At 38.0% G+C, this 24,304-nt stretch overlaps 1 protein-coding gene across 2 annotated transcripts; it reads left to right on the top strand.

Moving 5' to 3' along the window:
• Positions 1 to 1,486: 1,486 nt before the first annotated feature.
• LOC116260149 (lysine-specific demethylase JMJ26) lies at positions 1,487 to 23,530 on the top strand. Of its 2 annotated transcripts, XR_004174044.2 has the most exons (14): positions 1,487 to 2,520; positions 4,199 to 4,329; positions 4,483 to 4,582; positions 4,896 to 5,028; positions 5,129 to 5,192; positions 5,446 to 6,217; positions 7,578 to 7,907; positions 9,434 to 10,654; positions 10,736 to 10,808; positions 10,890 to 10,975; positions 13,883 to 14,002; positions 16,527 to 16,597; positions 20,749 to 20,924; positions 23,147 to 23,530. XR_004174044.2 is itself a non-coding variant. In XM_031638258.2 (13 exons), the coding sequence occupies exons 1-13, from the start codon at positions 1,942 to 1,944 to the stop codon at positions 20,786 to 20,788; spliced, it is 3,720 nt and encodes a 1,239-aa protein (XP_031494118.1). In that variant the 5' UTR covers positions 1,487 to 1,941; the 3' UTR covers positions 20,789 to 21,038. The 2 variants fall into 2 exon arrangements, 1 of the variants encoding a protein (XP_031494118.1); XM_031638258.2 differs by lacking the exon at positions 23,147 to 23,530 and having other exon boundaries at positions 20,749 to 21,038.
• The last annotated feature ends 774 nt before the right edge of the window (positions 23,531 to 24,304 follow it).

The raw sequence follows: 24,304 nt of genomic DNA, 5'->3' as shown, positions 1-24,304 counted from the left end.
TGCCTTAAACTTTATAGAAAAAAGGAGTTCAAACTTTATAGAAAAAAGGAGTTCTAGTTCTCTCCCTAACAATTAAGCCTGGGCACCGGGCCGGGCCGGGCCACCACCGAGTACTCGGTACCCGGCCCGCTACGGGTCCGGGCCTTGACAAAAAAGTTTTCGGGCCAAATTTATTGGGCTCGGCCCGGCCCGGGCCTGCCACTGTGATCGGTGGCGGCCCGATAAGCCCGACATGAGTTTTTTTTTTTTTTCTTTCTTTAAAAAAAAATTAACGGAGAGAATTAGGAACTTAGGGTTATAGGTTAGGTTTTCTTTTCCTCTTTTCGTTTCATTAAGAAATTTCATCGCCGCGAGCTCGAGACTGCCTCCTCTAGTCTTCCTCATTGGCCGTCGCCCCTTGGCTGCCTCCTCCGGTCCTCCCATCGGTCGCCGCCATCGCACAGCTGCTCTATTTGCTTCATCGTCGGTTGCATCGAGTACTTCTCGAGAGGACTACTTTCTACTGGTTGGTATTGTTCTTGTTTTTGTTATTCTATTAAGTGCACATGGTTTACGTTCGTGCTCAGTTTTTGAGTGAGCTAGAGGTTAGCAAGTAGCAACCCGCCTCAAAGCCCGGCCCGGCCCGTTAATAATCGGGTCGGGCCTCGGGCAGAAACTGAAGCCCGAGGCCCGATATTACATGGGCTCGGGCCAGCCCGTACGGGCCGGGCCTCGGGCCAGCCCGTTTTGAATGCCGGGCTTTGATTTTTTCATTTTTAACGGGCCGGGCCTCGGGCCAACCCGTTTTGAATGCCGGGCTTTGATTTTTTCATTTTTCGGCCCGGCCCGATGCCCTCCCTTACTAACAATTCATCCTAAAATGAAATATATAGATAAATATTTTACAATTGTGTAAATCTTAAATCTTATGCATGCGTGTGACAGCATGAATACAGGTATCATTTGCATAACCGAGATTTTTTTTTAAAAAAAAAAACACTTTAGAGCGGACTTTACGGTAAAACATTGACTGATTTAATGCGTTTTTAATATCAATAGAGTCGTTAAAGTGGGACATTATATCGCAAAATCGCAAAGATCGTGTGGCGTTAATGAAATCATGACAGCAGAACGAGGAGCTGGTGGAAACTTCCATGTCAAATCAAAACCCGACGTTTTTGGATCTCCAAGTCAACCCCGACCTGTTTGAATTCATGGAGCACGTGTCTAATATGACGATGAGCAGGAAGGCTCAGAATCCAGGAGCGCCCCTGGTTGGGGATGCTTCCCGCAGGTTTTCACATCTCTCGCCAAATTACCATGATGTCCTCATTGACCAAAATGAGTTCTGTACGTTTTAATGCTGGATGTTGTTTAGGTCGATTTTAACTATTCAGAGCCTTGGACCTGCTTTGTTGAGGGGTATTATGGTCCACAGGAATGGGTACTTCTGTCATTCCTGTGAAAGGGAGACCCGTTTTAGTAACTTATGCCTCTGTGTAATCCCTCTTCCGTTGGGCGTCTTTGGGTGGAGAGAGAAAACAAGGCGGTCGCAGAGGAGGACAAGCGAAGAGGGGAGATTTAGACGATGATGACAGCACAATTTTGCCTGTCGGATTTGCTCGTTTTCCTTTCTTGGTTGCCGGGGACGTTCGGAATTTCGTGATATGTCTTTGGCTGAAGCAGGAAACGAGAAAAAAAAAAAAGATAAGGGGAGACGAATTCCCTTCGATCTTTTCACTCTACCGCTTCTTGACTGCTGCTTTTAATGAAAGAAGGGGAGGTGAGAAAGATTCATTTTTGGATTTTTCATTGCAGTGGCCTTGATTGATTTTTTCAATTTCTCTGAGGGATCGGGCTTTCGAGCTTTGGAGAAGGAACATCGACGAATATTTGGGAGAGTTGGTGTGTTCCTTTGCGTAATTATTTCTTAGGTGCCTGGATATCTAGGGCTCGTATCGTATGGATTCGGAACAGAGATGCAAAAGATCCGACGGGAAGCAGTGGCGTTGCTCGGCGATGGCGTTGCCGGGAAAATCGTTGTGCGAGAAGCATCACTCGCTCGCCAAGAAGCACCGGGTAATGCCTCCCAGCAGTGGCGATTCCGGCCGGGCTGAGCTTGACTCCTTTGCGGCAAGGAAGGAGTTAAAATGGAATAAGAGGAAACGGACGCGTGTCGGATTTATAGAGACTTCTTTAAAGAAGAAGAAAAAGAAGAGAAAGTTGGGTGGCGAAGTTTTGGTGGGGAATTCTGGGCGAAAGGAGTGTCGGGCTAGTTTTCTCCCTGAGAACAATAAGAAAATGAAGCGGAAGAAGGCTTTTGTTAACGGCAGAACTGATGAGGAGGAAGAAGAAGATGACGCTGGTGAGGAGGGGGACGAGGAGGAGAAGCATCAGAAAAGGGGTTTAGGGAAGCGGCAACGGGATTTCGGAGGAGAAGCGAGATTAGGAGAGAGGGGTGCCGGCAAAAAGACGGCAATGTTCAATGGTGGGAACTCAAAGACCGACCGTAGAAAGATGGGCTCGGAGAGCTGTGGTGCTGTGAGTTTTCCCTTATACGTTCTGTTTAATTTTCTGCTTTGTTTGTCTTTGTTCTGATCAACTTGGAAGAAGCGCTTCAGTGGCGGACGCCTTCATCTTTAGTTAATCGATTACACTGTGTAGCTTTTGCTGAGAACCCCATTTGCGATATTCGAACCTTAGTACTCAAAATTGGGAGTGGGACACAAGTGGTCAAGGCCTTAAAAAGACTAGTCCATCTGTCTCGGCCAGTCGAAGTCATTGGCTAAATAAAATTAACAGATTTTTGAAAAACATATACATGCTTATACGCTTAAAAACATATGTAGACTTAAAAAGCCACTTCACGTTTTGGAGCACTTGCAATATGTCTACACTATGTGGACCCTCACATTTTGGAAAGAGGAGCATATATAATACGTAGAAATATTAGATACAAAATGTGTTTAACACAAATATAAAGTACACAGAACATAATTATAAAATTCTTTTTTGAAACGTATATATATATGTATGTATGTATAACAAAAATCATTTATATGTATATATATATATATGTATATTTTTACTCGTCAATGGGCTCAGCCAACTTGGGGGCAGGGACTAGTCGGCTGACTGGTGCCTAGCACTAGCAGGATTAGGCAACTAGCTGGATGACTAGGATTCAAACTTGTGACGTCTCTTCAGTTCAGTGACAATTTTCCATTGCTGTCTGCTGGATGATCTTGCTATTTGATTCTTTTAGGTCGTTAGAATGGAACACATTCCTATTTTGAAGTTTTTATTTTGTTACCAAAAGCTATTGTCCTTTGGTAACTTGTTTATTCTTTTCAACTTGTTTTCCTATTTGGTTCCATGGTCAGGATTTTCCCATACCTGTATTAAGCTTTAGCATGCACATTCTACTAATATGAGCTCACAAAGTGTTGGCTTTTCTAACAGATGCCAATAAGTGGAACTTCTTTGCAGTTTTTGGGTCCCCGACTAAGTGTAAGTTATAGATGCAAAAAAAGAGAGAGAAGAGGAAGAAAGGAAACTGACTTTGCAGATTGTAGAAATTGTTGCTATTATTGTAGATTTTTTGGACATTGTATACAATCAAGTCAGCATCTGGAATAAGACTTTCCACTTGATAATGGTGGCAGTTTTCATTTTCTCACATCTAGGCTAGGTTATGAAACACGTCCAGCTTACTCTTGAACTACATCTTTAATGACTTGTCTACCATTGGTGTTATGAGGCTCCATTTCTACAGTTACAGGTCTGTGAATGCAGCTTAATTCACGGATCTAGCTCACACCTTTTGATAGAGCCGCTGATGTAGGCCAAAATGTGGTGGATGAAGGCCATCTCCAGTTTGCTTGGGAAGCTGGATATTGAACATATTACACGCAAGTAGACCAACATCCAATTGTATTTTCAACCTTGCTTTGGACAAGATCTTGTTTATGAAGGCACGCCTGGGTTTCATAGAAACTTTGTTTACACCAGACTCATTTAGCTTATTGTATTTCATCTGTTGGCCTTAACGTCATTAAAATTTGATGAAATTTCATGTAAATGGTTCTAAAGTTGTTTTTTTTTTACTTATGCATGCTTCATTTCATGATCATGCACAACCTCTGCATAGGTTTGGTTATATTTGAATTGTGTCTAAACCAAATAAACATTGTTTGTACTAACCTGTGATTTCATTTAGGATGCAACTCGTAAGCATAAGGAACAGAAAGGTCTGATGTGCCATCAATGCCAGAGGAATGACAAAGGCAGAGTAGTCATTTGCTCCAGTTGCAAGAGGAAGCGATATTGCTATTTTTGTATTCAGAAATGGTAGCTACTCACTGATATTTAGCCTAATGGTGATCTGTTTACTGTAGATAAAAAGGCTGATGGATTTGTTTCTCTTCTCTTGTTAATAACTTCTAAGTAGGTCTAAAATTATTTATCTCGATGACTTATCTCTGATGCTGGTTGTTTGACAAGGTATCCAGAGCAAACACCAGAAGAAATAGAAGATGCATGTCCAGTATGTCGTGGCAACTGCAATTGCAAAGCTTGCTTGCGTGAAACCGTGGTCAGCATGGTATGTAATATGCAGCTTGTGATTTATCTATTTACAGGATGGGTCCAAGGTCTGGCACAAAGCCGAGCTGTTGATCTTATTATACAAAAGATATTTTCACTTTCATAAAACGAAAAATATGTTGGAAATTAGAAGGAAAAAAAAAAAAAAAAAACAGAGAACACGTAACATCTCTAATGGTTCCAGTAGATCAGTTAAATGCATTTCTAACAACTCTTTTTTATCTATTTTCTGTCAGTTTCTTCATTTAACAGCAAGCTCGCTGTGGTGGTCGATATTTTGATTTTGGTCATTATTTGATTTCTTGGTCCAGAATGAATGCATGGAAGACAATCCAAAAGATAGGTTGCAACAGCTTCTGTACTTGCTGCATAATGTTACGCCAGTGCTGAAGCAAATTAATGCAGAACAGACTGTGGAGAAAGAAGTTGAAGCAAAAGTACAAGGTTGATATTTTGTTGCAAAAGAAAAAGATGCTTTGGGGCTAATTCTTCTTGTTATTTTATTCATTATTTTTCTCCAGCTTATACACTTCTTTTATTCTAGGCATTCCAGTTGCAGATTTGAACATAACAAGGAGAAAACTTGGTCAAGATGAGCGCTTATATTGGTATGCCTGATGGAATGGGTTTTAAGATGTTTGCAGTTGGTATTCTATATTTTTTCTCTTATGCATTTGAGAAGTTGCAACTGGGCTGCTCTAGCTTCCGGGTACTCAGTGCCCACAAAGGTTTTCGGTTTTCCTTTGTGTTTGTGGACCCTACCCTAGTGGAGAGTCTAAGTTTGCATTGGCATCACCTAGACAACCATTTTAGTAATTTACTTGTGCTGTGTGAAATGATTCTATCCGCTGCTCTTTTCAGTGATAATTGCAATACATCAATCGATGACTTCTATAGAAGCTGTCCAAACTGTGAGTATGATCTTTGTCTCACTTGCTGCCGGGAGCTACGGGAAGGCTGCCAACCTGGAGGTAGTGAGGCACAGTCTGCCTATGAGCAGTCCTTGGAAAGAGCCAAGGTTCAAGTGACAGAGGGCTCACAAAGTGCTCAAAGGAGAAGGTTTGCATGGGAGAGCCATCTAGATATTGCCAGAAATGCCTGCGACAGTACCTATTCATTGCCTAACTGGAGTGCAAATGATGATGGTAGCATTGCATGCCCTCCAAAGGAACGAGGTGGTTGTGGTACCACTTTGCTTCAGCTACATCGGAACTTCAAAGCTAATTGGGTTGTCAAGCTGCTGAAGAGTGCAGAGGAACTCCTGAGCCATTATGAGTTTGAAGGTGTGCCTGATTCATCCGAGGACTGTCTCCTGTGCTCAGCTAGTGATGCAAATCTCAGGGACAATGGTGAGAGACCTGCCACACGGCGAGCAGCATCCAGAGAGGCTAGCCATGACAATTTTCTGTATTGTCCAAATGTGATCGACTTAAAAGATGGTGGAATGGAGCATTTTCAGAAGCACTGGTTAAGAGGTGAACCTGTCATTGTTAGGGATGTCCATGAGAAAACATCTGGTCTCAGTTGGGAACCAATGGTCATGTGGAGGGCCCTCAGAGAAACAGGCAGCAAAAAGCAATTCAAAGAGGAAACAAGTTCTGTGAGGGCTATTGATTGCTTAGATTGGTGTGAGGTCCGTTTTCTTTCCTGTTACTTTTACAAGTTTGTGCATGAAGTTCAACTATGTATTTAATTTTGGTTTCTTAATGCGAGCCAGAGGTTGTTTTTTTCTCTTTTGCTACTTTTTACTAGATGTAAAACCTGTCAGTATAGTGCACTGATAATATAGAATTCTACTGGCTGTTAGGGTGCCATTACTTTTTCCATTTAGTCATACGGTTCATTGTTCACAATTTTCTTGATCATGGGCAGGGATCTCAACAGGTCAGAAATACTCAATTACTGATTTGAAGCTGGATCCTGTAATGAAAAACAGGATCCAAGTCTTAATAGAAATAAGACTTGGTATGTGGTTTATGTAACTGAATCTGAAACCGAGTCTGATGTTCTATACAGTCTACAGGCGTCTGATTCAGTAACACGTAAATGTCAGATCTGTGCTCTTTTGGTCCAGGTTTGGGTTTAGAACTTCAGGTACAAAGCCTGATCTACTTAGGGGAGATCCAAATTGGGTGGGTCTGAACTGGGTTTAAACCATTTATATAATAACTTAAGGTGTGGGGACCTAAAATTGTGAAAAAATGTCACTTGCCATTGTGAGCAGTACGAAGGAAAGTCCAAATTGGAATATCTTGGTTCTGGACCTTTGTTAAAATGCCTGAGATTTGGGTTATGACATTGTTGGAAAAGCCTCAAAAACATTAGAAAAATTTAAAATAAAAAGGAAAAAGAGACTCTAGAAATATGAATTAAATGAAACAATATCGTAAACTGTCCTGTTAGATAAGACGTGAATGCATATATTTTCACCTTGTATCATGTTTGGCAGGTGATGTTAGGACCTGTTTGAAACTAGGCAACATCACAACATTTCCCACAAGACAGTTGCCTTGAAGTAACCAGAAGTTATGTACTTTATGCTACTACAAGGCTTCAATTCCAGATTACAGCCCTAACCATTTGTTGCTTATTTTGAATGAACTATGAAGTGGCATCTCGTTTTGAGATATATGAGGATAAGATTGGGAAAGGATCAGAGGAACTATCAGATTCTCATTGAGTAAGTCAAAAGGCATTAGTTGGCTACACGTGCAGCATATCACTGTTTGATAATATATTTTAGATTTTGACATGGATCAGTTTTGTGATTGTTTCTTTGGTAAAAATATGTGGAACTGTTTTTCTTCTAGTAAGTGCAATCTGACCTGCATTTGACGTGCCCCTATTATTATTCTGTGTTGATATTCTGAACGATTAGCATTCTAGTCCTAAACAACAATTCAGTTGGGAGTCTGATCCTGTCTGGATATGCCATTATAAGCATGATTGCTTTTGATGAGGATATAAGCTCCATCTTTTTGGCTTCTCCACAGGTTGAGATAAATATACATCAATTTTTCAAAGGCTACTTAGATGGTCGTATGCACAGAGGTGGCTGGCCAGAAATGCTGAAGCTTAAGGATTGGCCTCCTTCTAGCTTGTTTGAGGAGAGATTGCCTAGGCATTGTGCCGAGTTCATTGCAGCATTGCCATTCTATCATTATACCCACCCGAAATGCGGAGTCATGAATCTGGCCACAAAGCTTCCCGATGGCTCCTTGAGGCCAGATTTAGGACCCAAAACCTACATTGCATATGGGTCCCATGAAGAACTCGGTAGAGGTGATTCAGTCACGAAGTTGCATTGTGACATGTCTGATGCGGTAAGAATGTTTCAATTTTCTTATTTTCAAATTCATCAGTGCTTTCTTATGGCAGTATCTACAATTATTTTTCTGCTTTAACCTTTTCGTATCTGTATGTATGGGCCAGGCACATCAGCTGCATCTGTCTTAGATATTTAGTTTATTTGACCTCTTCATGATCTGTCTTCACTGTTGGAGTAATTTTACTGAAGTACTTCTGGATATCTGTCTACCTTATCTTCATATAATTTCCTTTAGCCTTTCAATGGACTGCTGATACAATGGGGCTTAGAAATGTCCCAAGCTCATCTTCTCTCTATTTTATGGTGCTTCATCGCTCGTCGGCTTTTGTCTACACATTAGCTTATGTTGGTCTTCCTACCACAATGGGCATTAACAACAGGAATGGAAATCCTTGCATGTTCGTCTACAAATCTGTGGTATCTGGAGCAGTGACCCCCTCCCCCCACAAAATCATTGTTTCATGAACTTAAAAGTTATATTACTTTGGGTTTTAAGTATAAAATATATGTAATTTCTAAGATGATTTTGTGCATATATTTGCAAATGAAGTGGATTACAGTGGGATGACTATAAGTGAAAAAAATAAATGGATGTGTAAGCAATCATAAGCAATAGGGAAGAACTTATGCATAAAGTTTAATAGTGAATAAATGAATCTATGCAATATGCATCAATATTTTTCTTTACAGTATTAAGGAATCTGTGAAAGGTGGAATTGTCTTCAGATATAGCTTAATGACGTGTTAACTAATGGGTATTAAATATTCATTGTCTGTGAGAAAATAGAAGATTGTGTCAAGACCCATGCCTCATCTTACCTTGCTTTGTCTCAGTGCCTCTAATGGCATAGGATAACATGCCTGCTTTTGGTATGTTTTATGCTCCTGCACAAGGAGTCCATTGCTGAACCAGCTAATGGAAGGAATTTGTGATGTGATAAGTACTTGATGAGAGTAAATTTTCTTTTGAATGTAGAATTTTCTTTGACAAAACAAATAAAAAGCTTGTAAATTAGCTTTTACTTTTGAATCTATTTAATCTGTACAATGTGAAGCCTTTAGCTTTCCTAGATTTAGCACCAATGGCAAGGGCTGTCTTTTTCAGTCACAATGGAAAGTCTGGCATCCGTAGAAAATTCACTGGAATATTTCTATTTCTATTTTTTTTCTTTCCAGATTGATTGCCTACTTCAGATGCCAATATTTCTGTGGCTGGTTCCTTTTCTTTTCAAATAATATTGTATAATTCATTAGTTATTTATTCTAGCTGAAGGAATTTACTGAGTAGAGCTGCATCTGGACTGATCTAGATTTCTATGTTTAGTTAATGCCGTTGCGAAGTTGCTGATGAGCTGCAAACTTTCTTATTTTGATTAAGCTTATGGAATCTATTTCAGGTTCTAGCTGATTATTGAGGCATTGGACTTGTTAATATCACCTGTTTTCTTTTTGCTTTAGCTAAAAAATTTTATTGAAGAGAAGGAAACAGCGTCACATGTGTCTTTGTTTTATGTTTTGTAGGTTAATGTGCTAACACACACTGCTGAGGTGAAGGTCCCTGCATGGCAGAAAGTAAAGATAGAAAAAATGAAAAAGAAACACCATCAGGAAGACTTGGTCGAACTTTATGCAAGTCAGAGTGAAGCTGTTGATGACTCTAGTGATGTAGCAGAAAAGGTAAAACTTGGAAAAATTCAAGAACCTGTTAACTCGTCAAATTTCAAGGATGTTACAGAAAAAAAGTTTCCACCCCTTGAAACGGTAAGTGAAAGGCTTGAGGAGTTGGATGAGAAGGAATATATGATCGATATACCTTGTTCCCTAGACAAGGATGCTGTTCATAAGAGTGTGCAATGTTCAGAGGCAATTCATATTGAGGTGGGAAACGTCAAAAGCCAACCTCCTCAAATGGATAGAAGTTCTTCACTGTTAATTTCTGGTTTACATGGTAATGGTGCACTCTCGGCAGACACTGAGAAACATATGGAGAGTGTTATTCAACAAAAATTGGAGGATAAGAAGAAAACAGAGGTAAGTGTTCATGGGAGTTCTGTGCCTGTGGTGAAGGTTGATTCACATACCAGACATGAGGGGCCATGTAAAGAGGAAATTCCATTAAATACTTCATGTTCTCCAAATTGTATGGTGACTACTCATGACAGTTCAGAGTTTCTAGGAAAAAAATGTATAATTGGAGATAAAGTTATTAATGATAATGGTTATTATAGTGACAATCACTTGGGGGCTCATTGTCCTGATTACCAGCAGTCTGAGGTTGAAGCCTCTGGTTCACCAAATTGCAGGAATGATGTTAGTGTGGTGCAGTCAGTTGCCACAGATTTTGATATGAAATGTTCTGATAGACAAGAGCGTCTGAGGATTGACAATATGCCAGTTGCTAAATGTGATGAAACTAACAATGCTCTATGCACCAACATAGTCAATACTGGTTGTGGAACATCATATGGAAAACAGTCAAGTTCAGTCTCCTCTGATGATGTGACCTTAAAACAAGGTCTTCTTGGTGGGAAAGAGTCTTCTCAAGATGGTGAAAGTGACTCATCAAGTTTAAATGCCATAAGTGTGAATAAAGAAACTCATGAGGTTGGTTGTGATTCAGAGGTTGCATGTGGAGGTGCTGTGTGGGACATATTTCGTAGACAGGATGTCCCGGCTCTAATTAATTATTTGCAAAAGCACTGGAAAGAATTTCGCCATATTAGTAAACGGCCCTTGACTTCTGTAAGTCTTGTTGTGATTCCTCATTGTAGTCTTGCCTTTCTTCTCTAGAACTAATAACCTTCTTTATTGTGCCTGTCTCAGGTTGTTCATCCAATTCATGATCAGACACTTTTCTTGAATGCAAGGCACAAAAGACAACTGAAAGAAGAGTTCAGTAAGTTCTGTGCTTCAATTTTCTGTTCAATGATATGTCAAGTCGTTATCTTGATATCAACAACCAAAAAATTGTCTGCAGATATTGAGCCTTGGACATTTGAGCAACATCATGGTGAAGCTGTCTTTATCCCGGCTGGTTGTCCTCATCAAGTGAGGAATAGGAAGGTTAGATTCCTTTCTTCATTCACAATTTGTCTGTCTTTGTTTTCTTTTAGAAAGTATGGCAATCAATATCACAATGTATCTTGTGAAACAAATGCCAGCAGTGCAACTTATCAAGTTACATGGGGGCTTTTTGAGGAACTACTAATTTTTGTCTCCAAAATTAGTCAATGTGTTCAACCCTAGAACAAATGTTCAATTATTTTGTAATTAGATTGTTAAATCTCTGAAGTACCTTTTCATCCTTACAATTTTTGAATTCTGCTGCTTGTAGTGAATGCTGATTCTAGGTGCCCTTTTCTCCAGTTGTTATTCAGAACTGAATTATAAGCTTCATTGCATTATGAGTTTTCATTCTCTATCAGGGCATAATAGGGCTTTTAATGGACTATTGGTATGTTCATATATGGTGCATGGTGCAACTTGTGATTCAACAAGGTTTTCTCAGTAGTTTTTCTGTGAAGGATAAACATGGACGAAGATATTTCCTTTATTCCATATTCTTACATTGGATACAAGAGAACATTTCAATGGGGCATACCATGGAAGAGAATACTACTTGGTCCACCTGATGTGTCTGGAGAACTAGGCCAGAAATCAGGGTTTCTGTGCTTTTCTCATCTTTAGAGAGCTTCATGTTTTGAAAATCTGGCTACTAAGTAATTGTAAATTCACTATAGGCAGGCATGGATGACCCACTAATTAAGTGACCATGACTAGTCTCTTAGTCTTCTCTTTGTTAAAAAAATAAACTAAAAGGACGGAAGCTTGGTGTTAAAGCTACTGTCTGGCACAAAGCAAGTCTAACATGATTGATAACAAATTTGAAGCTTCAGAAGCTCCTTCCCTTTTTTGATCTACTTTGTGTCAGAGAAGAAGCTATTACTAACATAATTTGATTATTTGTTGTGCCTTCATCTCAAAGGCAACTTGTGCTAGATTAATTGAGCTTCAGCTCATATGAGCTTAAAGACGAAAATGCACTCAATTATACGAAGAAATTATGTATTTTATGTCTTCTAAAATGTTTTAATATAATTTTTCATTTTTTCATCATGTAATATACTATATATTATGTCATTTGAAATGTGAAGTATGATGATCAACAACTGAAATTCGTGAAATTTTTGGACATTTTACATTTAAGGCTGTAGATGTGCTTATCAGGGTTTTGTTTGCCAAGATAGAGACTTGAACCATGTATTCTTTGAGGAAAAGGATTCTCTATCTAGAACGTTTACAAACTTGTGGTGAGTTTTCATAAAAACCTACACGTATGCATCATTATTAGGCAAACCAAGTGTTGGTTCTTGCTTACCAAGGCAGGCATGGAAATCATTGTGTAAGGAAAGAGATAGAATTGCCATAAATATATTGGTTGTCATATTTCAATAGCTATACACACACACACACACACACACACTATGTCATGTATGTACGGGTACAAGTTCAAACTATTTTCAAAAACTTGGGTATGGGGGTACAGCTGTATGTATATTAAGAATGCAAACAAACACATGATTCAAAATTTATAGGTTCTGAAGAAGAAACTGTTGAGCTGTGTGCAAGCTGAGTTGGAGCTGAGCTGGGGCAGCTGAACTCTGCTCCATTCATAGTATCCGTGGCTTGATCTCTGCTCAAACTACAGGTTGACTTGGTCAAGCTCTACAGCTCTCAAACTCGGCTCGTTTAAGGGCAACCCATACTGAGTATAAAAAAGTTAAAATTTTAATGTACAAATGTGAATGAGAGCATAGTGGGTTTCAAAATCATAATCTTTCACATGAAAGCCCAAGAGAATGCCCAGCACACCAGATGCATTTTATGCTATAAGTGGTATATATACCATATATGCTCTTAATGCACCTAATTGAGCTTACACAAGCCAAACACATGAAACTCAAGTTAAACTTGTTTAATTTGTTGAGTTCACCCATTGGCTTGAACTTGACTTGATATGCTGCTCTAGCTAACACTAACAAGGATGAGCTTAAATGTTTGTGACAAACATCTTGTCTTGTTATAAATAATGAGCATGGTGGTCACTCACCTTTTAATGGACAATAAAACATGAGCTTCCTTACAAGCCAAAAAGAGCGAAAAAATGGGCTTTACTGGTTGGAGTGTTGGACTTACAGCCTACTATTTATACTTGTAATGCATATAGTTAAAGTCAATGCTACAGGGAATGAAAATGATTCCAAAGAAATAATGAAGATGTACCGCATAACAGTATAAACTATAAACTATAAAGAGTAAAAGGAAGAAAGTGAAGAAAGAAGGAGAAGAAGAAAAAAATGAGAAGAAGACGAGGAAGCATGAGATATGAAAATGGAAAAAGGAAGAAATGAAAAATTAGAAATTTAAAACAAAAGGTAGGAAAAAATCACCTTCTATTTTTATGAAGACAAATTTTCCATTTGTAGGCTGCCCTACCTACATACCATGGCCTAGTTGGAAAGCAAGCCGGTCAAGGCCTATACATGCTTTTGACTACTAAGATTTACGTTGTAGTTTCAAGCACTATTGATAACCTGTATCAATACAAGCACAAAAAAACATAAGGTATGAGGCAGTCTGGATTTTCTCCATATATAGCAGAACTGTCACTTTTTTCTTCTTATCTGTATTGTACTTGAGATTGGTTGGTCTACAGGTCTTAATTTTTTTTTAAATCAAAATTAACACTAATGGAATGAGAAGCAGGTCCGTTTAAATGATGAAGACCTCATGAAAACAGTATTTCAAACACATGAAGTTCCGGACTGTGGCTTATTGCATCTTGTTGGTCCTATCTGTTTGATAGTTGCTCTCTCTGTCAAAGTGTTAAGCCTTATTAGTCATCATTTCAAGTTTCTTATGTTATATTCTTCAGGCTTCAAATATTGATTTTGTTTTTGTGGGTTTCAGTCTTGTATAAAGGTGGCCCTGGACTTTGTTTCACCTGAGAATGTTCAAGAGTGTGTCCGTTTGACAAAAGAATTTCGCTTGCTTCCAAAAAGACACAGAGCTAAGGAAGACAAACTTGAGGTACTCGCTCGTTGGATTAATAAATATGGAATTTTTATTTTAAAAAGCTGAGCTGCTACTATTGTATTTTTATGGCATTAAGACGTTGTATATATGTCTATAATGTGATCAGTTTGGGGATGGAAGAATGGCAGATAAAATACCTGACATAATGCTATGGGCATGTGCATGCCTCCAGTTAGAACACACAAAATATGCATCAAAGAGTCTAAATGTCCAACAGTGACAATCTCTTCTTCTTCAATCTTCTTGTTAGATAGAACCCTTTTTGTTTGACTGGCACTTATCTTATTCTCAGCCATTTGGCTGCCTGTTCTTTTCTCATCGTTAAAGTTCCCAAATTTATGAAACTGCTTATTATTCTCTTGTTTTGCCTTTTTTGGTACCACACTAATAATCACTTCCTAGGATCATGTACATACAGATGTATTCTCATTGTATACATATGTATATACTTTATACTTACATGTGTATTTGGTTGACATGTGTATATGTTGTAAATATATTTTTCTATGTAGTTTAAATATATATATATTTTCTGTTTTTAAAATTTTTATCTGCATTTTTTATTTATTTTTTATGTTATTTATAGCTCAGTTTCTGGTCAATTTTTAGCCGACTGGGTTAGACTAAGAGCTTTCTTGCTGTATATATTTAGGGGTAACCCCTTTCCCCTTCATGGCCATGCTTCTGTTAAGTGTTTGGTCTTCAATTGAAAATTTTGTTTTATGTGTTTGTGTAACGCATGTGTTTGATTCTCTGTGTTCACGTATTGCTATCAAGATAATTTTGGTTGTTTGTGGGGTGAAGCAAGATTCTTTTGGGGTTGACATTTTGTGAAGATTGAAGGGCTTTTTTTACTTGGTATCAGAGCCTCGTTGTGTTCTTGATTTCCTTCTTAAGTCAAGAAGGATTGTGGCTTTTTTTTAGGAGGCTGCAGTGCGGGTATATATCTTTTCATCTCAAAGAACTTCACCAACCAAATTGTAAAGGTTACATGGCTGAGCATCAAAAGCAATGTTCTCCATTGGCGTTAAACTCAATGGCTTGGGAAGTTACCTTGTGTTTCAGGAACTTTAGAAGCCCATTCCAAGGGACAAGGCCTACGGAGCTACGTTTTATTGGGTTGGATTTTTGTTGTTTTTTCTGAGTCGTTCCATTTCTATTTTCTGTTTTGAATTGATTTATTTCTGATTTCGTTCTTTGTGTCAATTTTGAGTTTGATTTTTGCTGATTCTCCCTCCCAATCTGGTTCTATTTTCTGTTTCTTTTCAGCGTAAAGATGGAGGCTTTATAGAAGTACTAAAAATAGAACCTGATTCTTGTTTCTGAAAAGAAAACTTAAAATAACTATCACTTGAATTCTGTTTTTTGTGAAAAGAAAGCAACAACCTACTGAATATATATATATATATATATATATATATATATATATATATATATATGTATGTATGTATTAAATATGATATTCTTAGAACATGACCTAAAATAATTGTGTCACACATAATTATGTGATTTTATTGTAGCTACATTTTACACTTGCAGATGTCCTTTTTACAGAAACTAACTGCATGGATACAATTTCAGATGTTTGCAAACAAGTGTATGAACTGAGCATTCACGTTTTTGAATGCATAGATCAGATTTTTAAGCTGCTTGCCAATTCATTAATTTTGAGGTCCTTATTGAATCCTATTTATACACCAATGGTCAACACTTTTGAGTCAATTCCTAAGTTTTAAGCTTGATGATCACTTCCATCTAGTAATAACCGAATTGTAGTTTATGTCGCAAGTAATTGCATATTTTGCAAAAGAGCCAAATACAGTGAAATGAACTGCTAATATGTTCTTGAAGAGTACTTGAAGTTACTGTCTTCCATTTGTCTGTCTTGAAACAGCAAAGCCTTGGTCTGTTACACTGTACATACTCTATATATGTGTACATAGAGTATATCGGCTCACTGAGGGTAGCTGTTGGCTAGCACCTCATTATCTTCTTTATATGTATTGAAGCCTTGCCTCCTCTTGTAGCTATAAGCTTTTGAAGCCTTGAAAACTCCTTCAATGAGTGAATTGCAGTTTCACATTCAGACTGTTGTTGAAATGTGTTTTTGACTTGTGTGCTTTTTGAAGAGCATTGTTGTGTTCTTGTCTTGGTTCCCGTGAACCTATTGATCTTCTTGGGTTCTTGGCAAATCCTATATTGGGCATTTCTATGCCATTTCATCACATAAGGTATGTAAACAGGTTGTGAAGCTGATTAGTTACAGATTCACTGAATAAATTTGAGTCACTGCCAGGTTACAGTGATACTTTTAGGTTGCAAATATTCTCATGAAACGTTAATGTGCTATGTGATTTTGAAGGCATGTGAACGAGGTTCCATGGGAGGAACATAATTTATGCTGATAGAAAAGATGATTATTGCACAAATAACTTGCTGAATGGGGTTAACTAATGAGGCTCTAGAATTTGAGTATCCCTTTTTCTGTTGAGATATAATTTATTTCTTGTGCATTCAGGTGAGGAAGATGGCCCTATATGCTGTAAGTGCCGCTGTGAAGGAAGCCCAGAAACTGATAGAAGAGCTCAGGCAAGAACTGATCACATCAAATGCATTCATCTGACCGTTTTCTGTTTTTCGTGTTTGCAAGAGTATAGCACTTTAGAGTCTGTGCTAATATTTTGGCTGCTGAGTTTTGCTTATAGCAAGTGCCTTTCGCTCGAAGATCTGTTGATTTTCTACCTTTATCAATGACCTTTGCAATCTCTACACAAAATGGTACATTATTAAGAAGTCAAAAGTACACAAAATTATATATGCAAAAGGACTGAGAGATGCATGTATTCTTTTGCTTGTGCAGCACCCAAATTGTTTTTGAAAATTGATATGCCCGCCTGCACTTGCACTCTGCACATATCTGAAATAGATCAAGAGGCGCTAAACATTTATCTGATTTTGCTTCCTAGTGTTAAGATGTATCATTCGTGATCTGGATTTGATCCAAGGCGTATTGTGTTCAGACAAATGTGTTGATTCGGGGTGTCTTTCATATTGGGTTACGTACGTATTGTGTGTTATGTAGTTAGGGTAATTCAATCTTTTGTTGTAATAGTGAAAGTACAAGTGGTGAAATAGATTGAGTCATGCCTCCGACATTGGGAATTGTGAATATCGGTGCACGTTTCTTCTTCTCTTGTTCTTTGTACAGAGGCAGATTATGGTGATTGGATGAGGGAAGTCTAGCATGGTAGTAGAGTATCAATTGGGTTGACGACTGTGATTGTTCTCCTAATGTATGCCCAAAGAGATGAACATTTGATAGGTCAAGTTCATTTCTCTGAAATCCTGTATTTTCCTTCTTTAAAGTTCCTCTGCCTCTTTTCCTTAGATCTTATAAAGAACTGCCAATTTGTGTATCCTATAATTCAAAGCCCTAAAATCGTTGATTCTTGAAATCCCAGATCTGAGTCTTGGGGTGATTTCTTTCTACCAAAAGCCTTAAATTGTTGACTCTTAAAACCTAATTCTTGAACCTGGGGTCAAAATCTTCTTGATCCCTTTCCTCTCATGTGAAGCTTATCTTCAAAATTCAAATTATTGATGTGAATTGAGACATCTGTATTCCTTTGAAAATTTGCTTTCAATCTTTCCAGTTAGACACTGTTACTCAAGTTTGACTCATATCCTTTTTCTTAGATTCTTTTCTACTTGCTTCTGTTCTGGAATTGGGTCTGTTCTTTCTCCACTGTGATTGTATCCAGTCTGTTAAGTATCTTGGTTCAGATCTGCTGCCTGTGATTTTACCCACAATAGGTTGTCAGATCAACAATCAAATTCAAAGACAGAATCAGCCTTGACATAAACTTTCAGTTTGTGCATCAAATCAGACTGATTCTGCTGGGAACCATAATCCTGCTTTATTGGCTTAGAAGTTGTTTCATTGCGCTGATTTTTGTCATTCTTATAGGCATTGAATCCCACCAATATACTGTTTGTATTTCATGCCTTGGGCCTCTTATTTTGGATGTTCCTTTGTTTTTTTGGGCCATGGATTATTCATCTTAATTTGGGTTTCTTCAAATATTTTGCGCCAACTCGTTTCTGAAAAATTAAATAGCTCTATCTTCTTGACCTGGGAAAGACAGGTTGTTCCTTTTATTAGGAGTTAGGATCTTTGGGTGTTTATCTCGACCAATTCCAGGCTGACTATAATTTCTTACATGGAAAGAAAAGGATGATAGAGGGGTTGCTTTCGCTAAAACTGTTTGGAGCTGGAGTTTGTTGTCTGGATGAAAAGATAGCAGGCTTTGGTTGCATGTTTTTACCTCTTCTCTCTCCCAAGAGTTATTGATATCAATTTCAGATGATTGTTCAACAATCAGGTTATTGTATAAGATAGTTTAGACTTATTCTAAGAGTTCAAAGGTGCTATTTTTATATCTTAATTTCAATTCTAGCTTTTGAAAGGGTTTTTTTTGTCTGTGATATAATATTTGATATGATGAAAAGTGTTGCTCACCAATTAGCAGTTGTTGGATATGATATTTTAGATTGAGATACGGTGCACAAGCATTGAGTGGTTTAGGGCCAATCATGTTCTTGTGGCTTCCTTATTGTGCTTGCAAGTGCTGCCTGCTTTTGAGGATCTACATTCTAAGCTCCCACAGTAAGAGATAAATTTAAAGGGTATCAGTGATGATGCTAATGTGCAGCACTTGGTGGGTATAAATTCTTGTTTACAGAGATTACCTATGGACTTGGTTGTGGGCACTGACACTGGGGAAGGAAGAGATTGAAAAAATGTACAGGGAGGCTTTGGTCTACTGCCTACTTCAAGCATGTTGGCTAGTATGAGTGCAAAAAATCGAGGAATTGTTCCCTAATTATTTCAGAAAAGGGTGAAAATTAAACCTGGTTGTTGATTCAATCCCCGAAGAAAAGAAAACATCCCATGTTGAGCTTAAAGAGTAGTTTAAAAGGTGAAGGCTGAGTGGAGATGTGCAACAATAATGGTCACTGTTGAACATCAAGCTGAGGCATGTGGCATGTGGATTTGAAGGCAGCGACCCATGCTGCAGATGATGTCAGTAAAGTCTCATATGCTTCCTTTTATTTTGGAAAAGACAACGTTGTAATTGGAGATGGCAGTCACCTTTCTCACATAGGAATTTTTGTTATTCCTTCATCAAACTCTGTCATTAGCTTATGCAATGTTCTTCATACACTAGATATATAACAAAAAGTAAGATTTTTATGTCCAGACTTGTTGGTGATACAAATTCTCCCTACCAAATTTACTCACCCATTTGTCCTTGTCAAGGATGTTCGAATGAAGAGATGTTCATTGAGACAGTGGCTACAATATTCTCTACAAGGTTTGAAGTTGTTTTTGAAGGTAAGTATGTCACTTATAAAGTTATTGGGGGGAAATGGGGATTGATGAAAGGCCAGCAATGCCATCTTGATGTGAAGATATGGATACAATAGGTGAAGAAACTAAAGAGAGCTTCAAAGGAAAGAAAAAGCTTTATGAGCTAGTGCCGAAGATAATTAATCACAGGACTAGCCAACTAGAAAAAGCTTTATGAGCTAGTGCCGAAGAAGAATTCGAGAATAAGTTCCCCTTGTTTGTTGGGCTTGAAGAAATTTTCCTCTGCAAAAAAAGTGTGACCGTTGGTGGCCCTAAAACATCTCACCCTTTTCGGTGTGCAAGAACCAACACCAAGAGCCATGAAAGCATTTAACAGTATACTAGTGCCTTTTAAGATTATAACAACATGTAATTTGCATGAACCAATATCAGTGAAAATGAAAATGTACTACTAACAATTTATGATCCATTGAAGCCTTAAATTATGCAGAAAAGGAGAAAAGAGAGCAGTTGTTGGAGTTCCACAACTGGCAGGTTGCCGCACAATGGGAGCCAATAATGTTAGAAAAACTAGGGTTACTATACTTCATGGAACCTAATTGATTCAGAGTGAAAACCAAGCAATTGTGGACAAGATAAACTGCAACTACTGAAAAGAATCCCAAGTACCACAAGTTATTTTTCCTATTGACTCGTTAGATGGAAGGCACGACTATGCCATCTCTTCTGGTTTGAAACATTGTCACAAATTTCATTCTCGGGAATGATAATGGCAAATTTTTGCTCGGTATTTTTCGGCAAAGTTGTTTTTCTTGGGAAATCTTGGAAATTCCAGCATTTGATGCAGCACGGGAAAGCCATACAGTCCCAAAATCCTTCTGGGGTTGTACAGTGTTTTTCCTGTGCATCAAATACCCGCTAAGCTTAAAGAATAAGACATAAAAGTATGATAAAATGCGTAGGTTAATGATCCATAGTTGGTTTTGCATTTTTTATTGTGGTAGGAACTTAAAATATTAAGTTTTATCAATCATTCCTATGGGCGGAAGGTGAGTATTAGAGGCTATGCAACAGGCTTCTTAAATGGAGAATGAAAATTTATGAGCTCAAGATGCTTATATTGGTAGTAGATATTTTCTTTTAAATTACTTGGCTACGTTAACGCTCTTGTTATTTGTGTATCAAGTTGTCTGTCTTGTTAGAGCTTCTAAAATGGAGAATGAAGATATATGAGCTTATGATGCTTATATTGGCATTGTTATTTTCTTTTAAATTACTTGGCTAGATCAATTTCTCTTGTTATTTCCAAGTTGTCTGTCTTGTCCAGTTCTATGTAACTGTTTGTGACATGTTTATCCTCATCTTGCAGCCCCTCACTTGAAGCTATGAGATCAGAGGGAGATGACTGAAGGCATACTTTAGTAATGTATAACTTAGTTGGGAACTATGGTACTCTAGTGACTGACTCCAATGACTGTGAGATGTGCTGCCGATGACCAAGTTTAGCTTTCGCAAGACATAGGCTATGGCCACAGCCATCTTGAGGTGGTTAGTTTGATGTAATTTGTTAGTTATGCCTTTTTTCTTCTCCTTTTTTGTAATGTATATGACCAGTTTCTGATCAGATTAAGTCAATTTTCTTGTTCAGCTTTAGTTTTTGACTCTGGTGTCCAAATGTATATATGCTTTTTCTTGCTCCAGATGTCCAGGTTCTAGTTTGAAAATTTCAAGATGTCTTGTTTTAATTATTAGTGACATCAGGTGTTCGCCATTCCAATCCATTTGGAAACCTAAACAATTCAAATGCTGATGGCCAGTTGATTCGGTACTGAACAATTCAAATGCTAATGGTTGAAAGATATATTATTATTAGATAAGTTGCTCTTAGCTGCAGTTGATGTTATCACCTTGTCGGAATAGTTAATCACCTTGTCAGAATAGTTAACTATGCACAGATGAAGGGCCTTGACAGCTTCCACAAACATATTAGTATCATCTGTTACTGACCAAAGTTATTTCTCCTGAATTCTTGCCTCGGCTATGTCATCTGGCATTGTAGCCATAGGATTCACATGAGAACACCTTAACCCCCTCCCCAGGTTATTGAAAACCAGGTTTTCATAAAACTGGGCTTCTCTTAAACCCAGTTTCATCAGCCTCCAAAACGACGTTTCGGAGGGCAGCCAAACGTGGCCTAAGTAATTTGCAGTGCCTGGGGAGACTGCTTGTGACAGATGAGGAGGAAGTTCTTTCATCTAGTAAAACTAGAATGGTAACCATGGATACATCTTTTTTTTTCTCAAATTGTCTCTGTTCCCCTAGCTGAGTTTGTATGTTAAGAACTTCCAAATATAAATCTCTAGCCCTGAAAGGAATTGGTGTAGTGGTTGGGGCTTTCTTTGTCATGAAAGCAGTTGGAGTTTAAAGCTCGAGAAAACCTTTCCCTGCATAAGAAACAAAGCATGCATGAGCCCTATGAGTCTCAGGGTTTTGGAGTACTGGTGACAAGGCCGTCTCACTGCCAAGTGTAATCTCCTAATGCAAATAAGGAAAAATGTCTTCTCTGTATCCACTTTAATCTGTTTGTCACGCCCCAAATTTTCACCCATTTCTTGCAAATGCACAGTGGACACATCTGGCAAGGTAACAGATTTGTTGACACTGTACAAATCACATAAAGACTGGACCACAAATTGGGCCGTTCCTTTTGTTATATGTGAACATATGTACAGATAGTTAATACAAAGTAGACACGCGGCCCTGTTTGGTGTTTTATGTTTTATGTGAATTGGTTGAATGTTTCACATCTCCAAGTCCTTGTCCGCCCTATGATTTAGTGTAAATAAAGACTTTTTTTTTTGAGTGAAAATATGGGGTGTGACACCTTTGCCATCAGGAATCCAAAGACCAAGAGTGTTAGGAACTGCTTGTGCAGCTGAGCTAGATGCATTGAAATTTGGACAATTCAATCTCCTCCACGTGCTCAGAAAACAATCAGTTGCAGATGGTAACTCAAGGAAAAGCTTAATATTTATGTAGTCTCTGAACATTGTAGCACTTGATTTTGAGCAAAAAGAAAGTACTTAAAAATATGTAGAGGACTGTTTCTAGGATGCATTCCTGGGTTTCATAATATCCTAGCTATATAAAGGCATGGAAGAGGTATTACTGTGCTCTTTTTAAGATCAGCTACAGAAAAGCTCATGATATCATGCTCAACAGCTGTACTATTTTTCAAGTTTTATATCATTTAGCGTGAAAGGAAATTTGTTTTATGGCGTTTGGCTTTAACCTAGTTGTCTTCATGACAAATAGGTAGTTGACGAATGACATTTTGGATGTGGAAACTGTGAAGTGTAAACTGTTAAAGCGTCTTAGTTCTTGGGCTGTATTTTCATTTCTTTTATGTTTTCAATAGCAAGATTTGTTGAGTTGCAGTTGACATTCTTTTTGTATCTTGGTTACTATCTGGCTTTGTACTGTACTATTGAGTCATTTGTTACAGCAAAGAGTTTTACGTACATACTTCTAGTAAATATTTCCTTACCAGTGGTTTGATCTCTACGGTTGCTAAATATGGTTGGAAAAGCCTCAATCCTGTGCTTTACAATATGTCCTACAGGCATGGGAAAATTTAAAATTAATTTAGAAAAAAACTACCTAATTTATAATACTTGGAGAACAGTTAGCTATTTCTTTTTTTTTTTTTTCATGGACATGAAATGGCTCTTGTTTCTCATAGAACTGCTCACTTATTCATTGTACAGTGACAACATTGCACCTGTTGGGCTGGTGCATGTTGTAAGTGTGAAATAGAACAAATTTGTTCTCTCAATGCATCTTGGGCGAGGAAGTGAAGAAACCAATTTTCTGGCTAGTGAAGACAAAGCAGTTCAGATGGGTTCCCAGCTAGATTTTGTCGGGCTTTGTGTGTGATTATGAGAAGTGTTTGGATCTAGGTCCAAATCGAAAGTCCAAACATGTTAGTAATATTGTGAATGTTGATTTGAAGCATGTGCATAATTCTTTCATTAATCTCCTATTGTATTTACTGGTGTAACATGACAAATTTATCCAGTTTATAATTGTGCTGATTAATATAATGAATTGGGGTTGAGGCAGGTTTTGTTTCTGTCTCCCCTCCCTTCAAAGCATTTTTTTTTTATTTCCTGTCTTCAAGTTTTTCTGCAAACTAGTATTGTGGTGATTGAGATCAAACCTGATATCACAAAATCATACGCAGTATCATTGCCACGTTCTGGAGCTTTTATCAGAAGGTATGCCTGTCTACATATCTCTCCTCTTTTTTTTTTTTTTTTTCTAGTTGTCTTCCTCTTAAACCTCTTTTTGCATATATCTATTCCCCTTATATCTGATTTTGATCTGAAATCCTTTATCGGAATCTCAAGTATTCCTCTTCCCCACCTCTAAAAAATGTTTGTCCTGTTGTAAATTTGGATTTCCTTTAATATTATTGTTTGCAAGTTATTTCATGAGATCTTGTGAAAATTCAGATTGACATCAACCATAAAAGACTCTCTACAAACGGACGTCAATTAGATGTTGATGCCAAGCAGTTTGACGTCAGTCAGTCTTATGCTTTCTGATTTTCATATTGCTTGTGTTGTTTAAAATCAGGGTTCAACATGGCCCTAGATTCCAAATACTTGTGTCTTTAAAGGCATTGTATGTTCAATCTGCATATCAGTGATTAAGATATTGTTTTCAAATCTGACCACATAGATCTTGAATCCTAGTTTTTCTATGTTGAAGTGACTAGCCAAAAAGGAAAAAATAGGAAGAGAAGGGATAGTGGTTCAAAATTATGGACTTTCTCTTGCTGCTTTAAACCAGCAATTCAAATTTGTATTCGTGGTTACTGATCGAATGTTGGTCTTCTGAACTTGAGCTTTCCTTTGTCAAAG

The sequence above is a fragment of the Nymphaea colorata genome, chromosome 9 (genome assembly GCF_008831285.2).
Source record: "Nymphaea colorata isolate Beijing-Zhang1983 chromosome 9, ASM883128v2, whole genome shotgun sequence".
Taxonomy (NCBI): domain Eukaryota; kingdom Viridiplantae; phylum Streptophyta; class Magnoliopsida; order Nymphaeales; family Nymphaeaceae; genus Nymphaea; species Nymphaea colorata.
This window is presented reverse-complemented; position numbering and strand designations above follow the sequence as displayed.

Bases quoted from the DNA above. Each gene is read 5' to 3' on its own strand.
- LOC116260149 (XM_031638258.2), top strand. From the start codon at position 1,942: ATGGATTCGGAACAGAGATGCAAAAGATCCGACGGGAAGCAGTGGCGT. The intron at 4,583-4,895 runs GTATGTAATATG...TTCTTGGTCCAG, and splicing joins GTGAAACCGTGGTCAGCATG to AATGAATGCATGGAAGACAA. The intron at 14,003-16,526 runs GTACTCGCTCGT...TTGTGCATTCAG, and splicing joins CTAAGGAAGACAAACTTGAG to GTGAGGAAGATGGCCCTATA.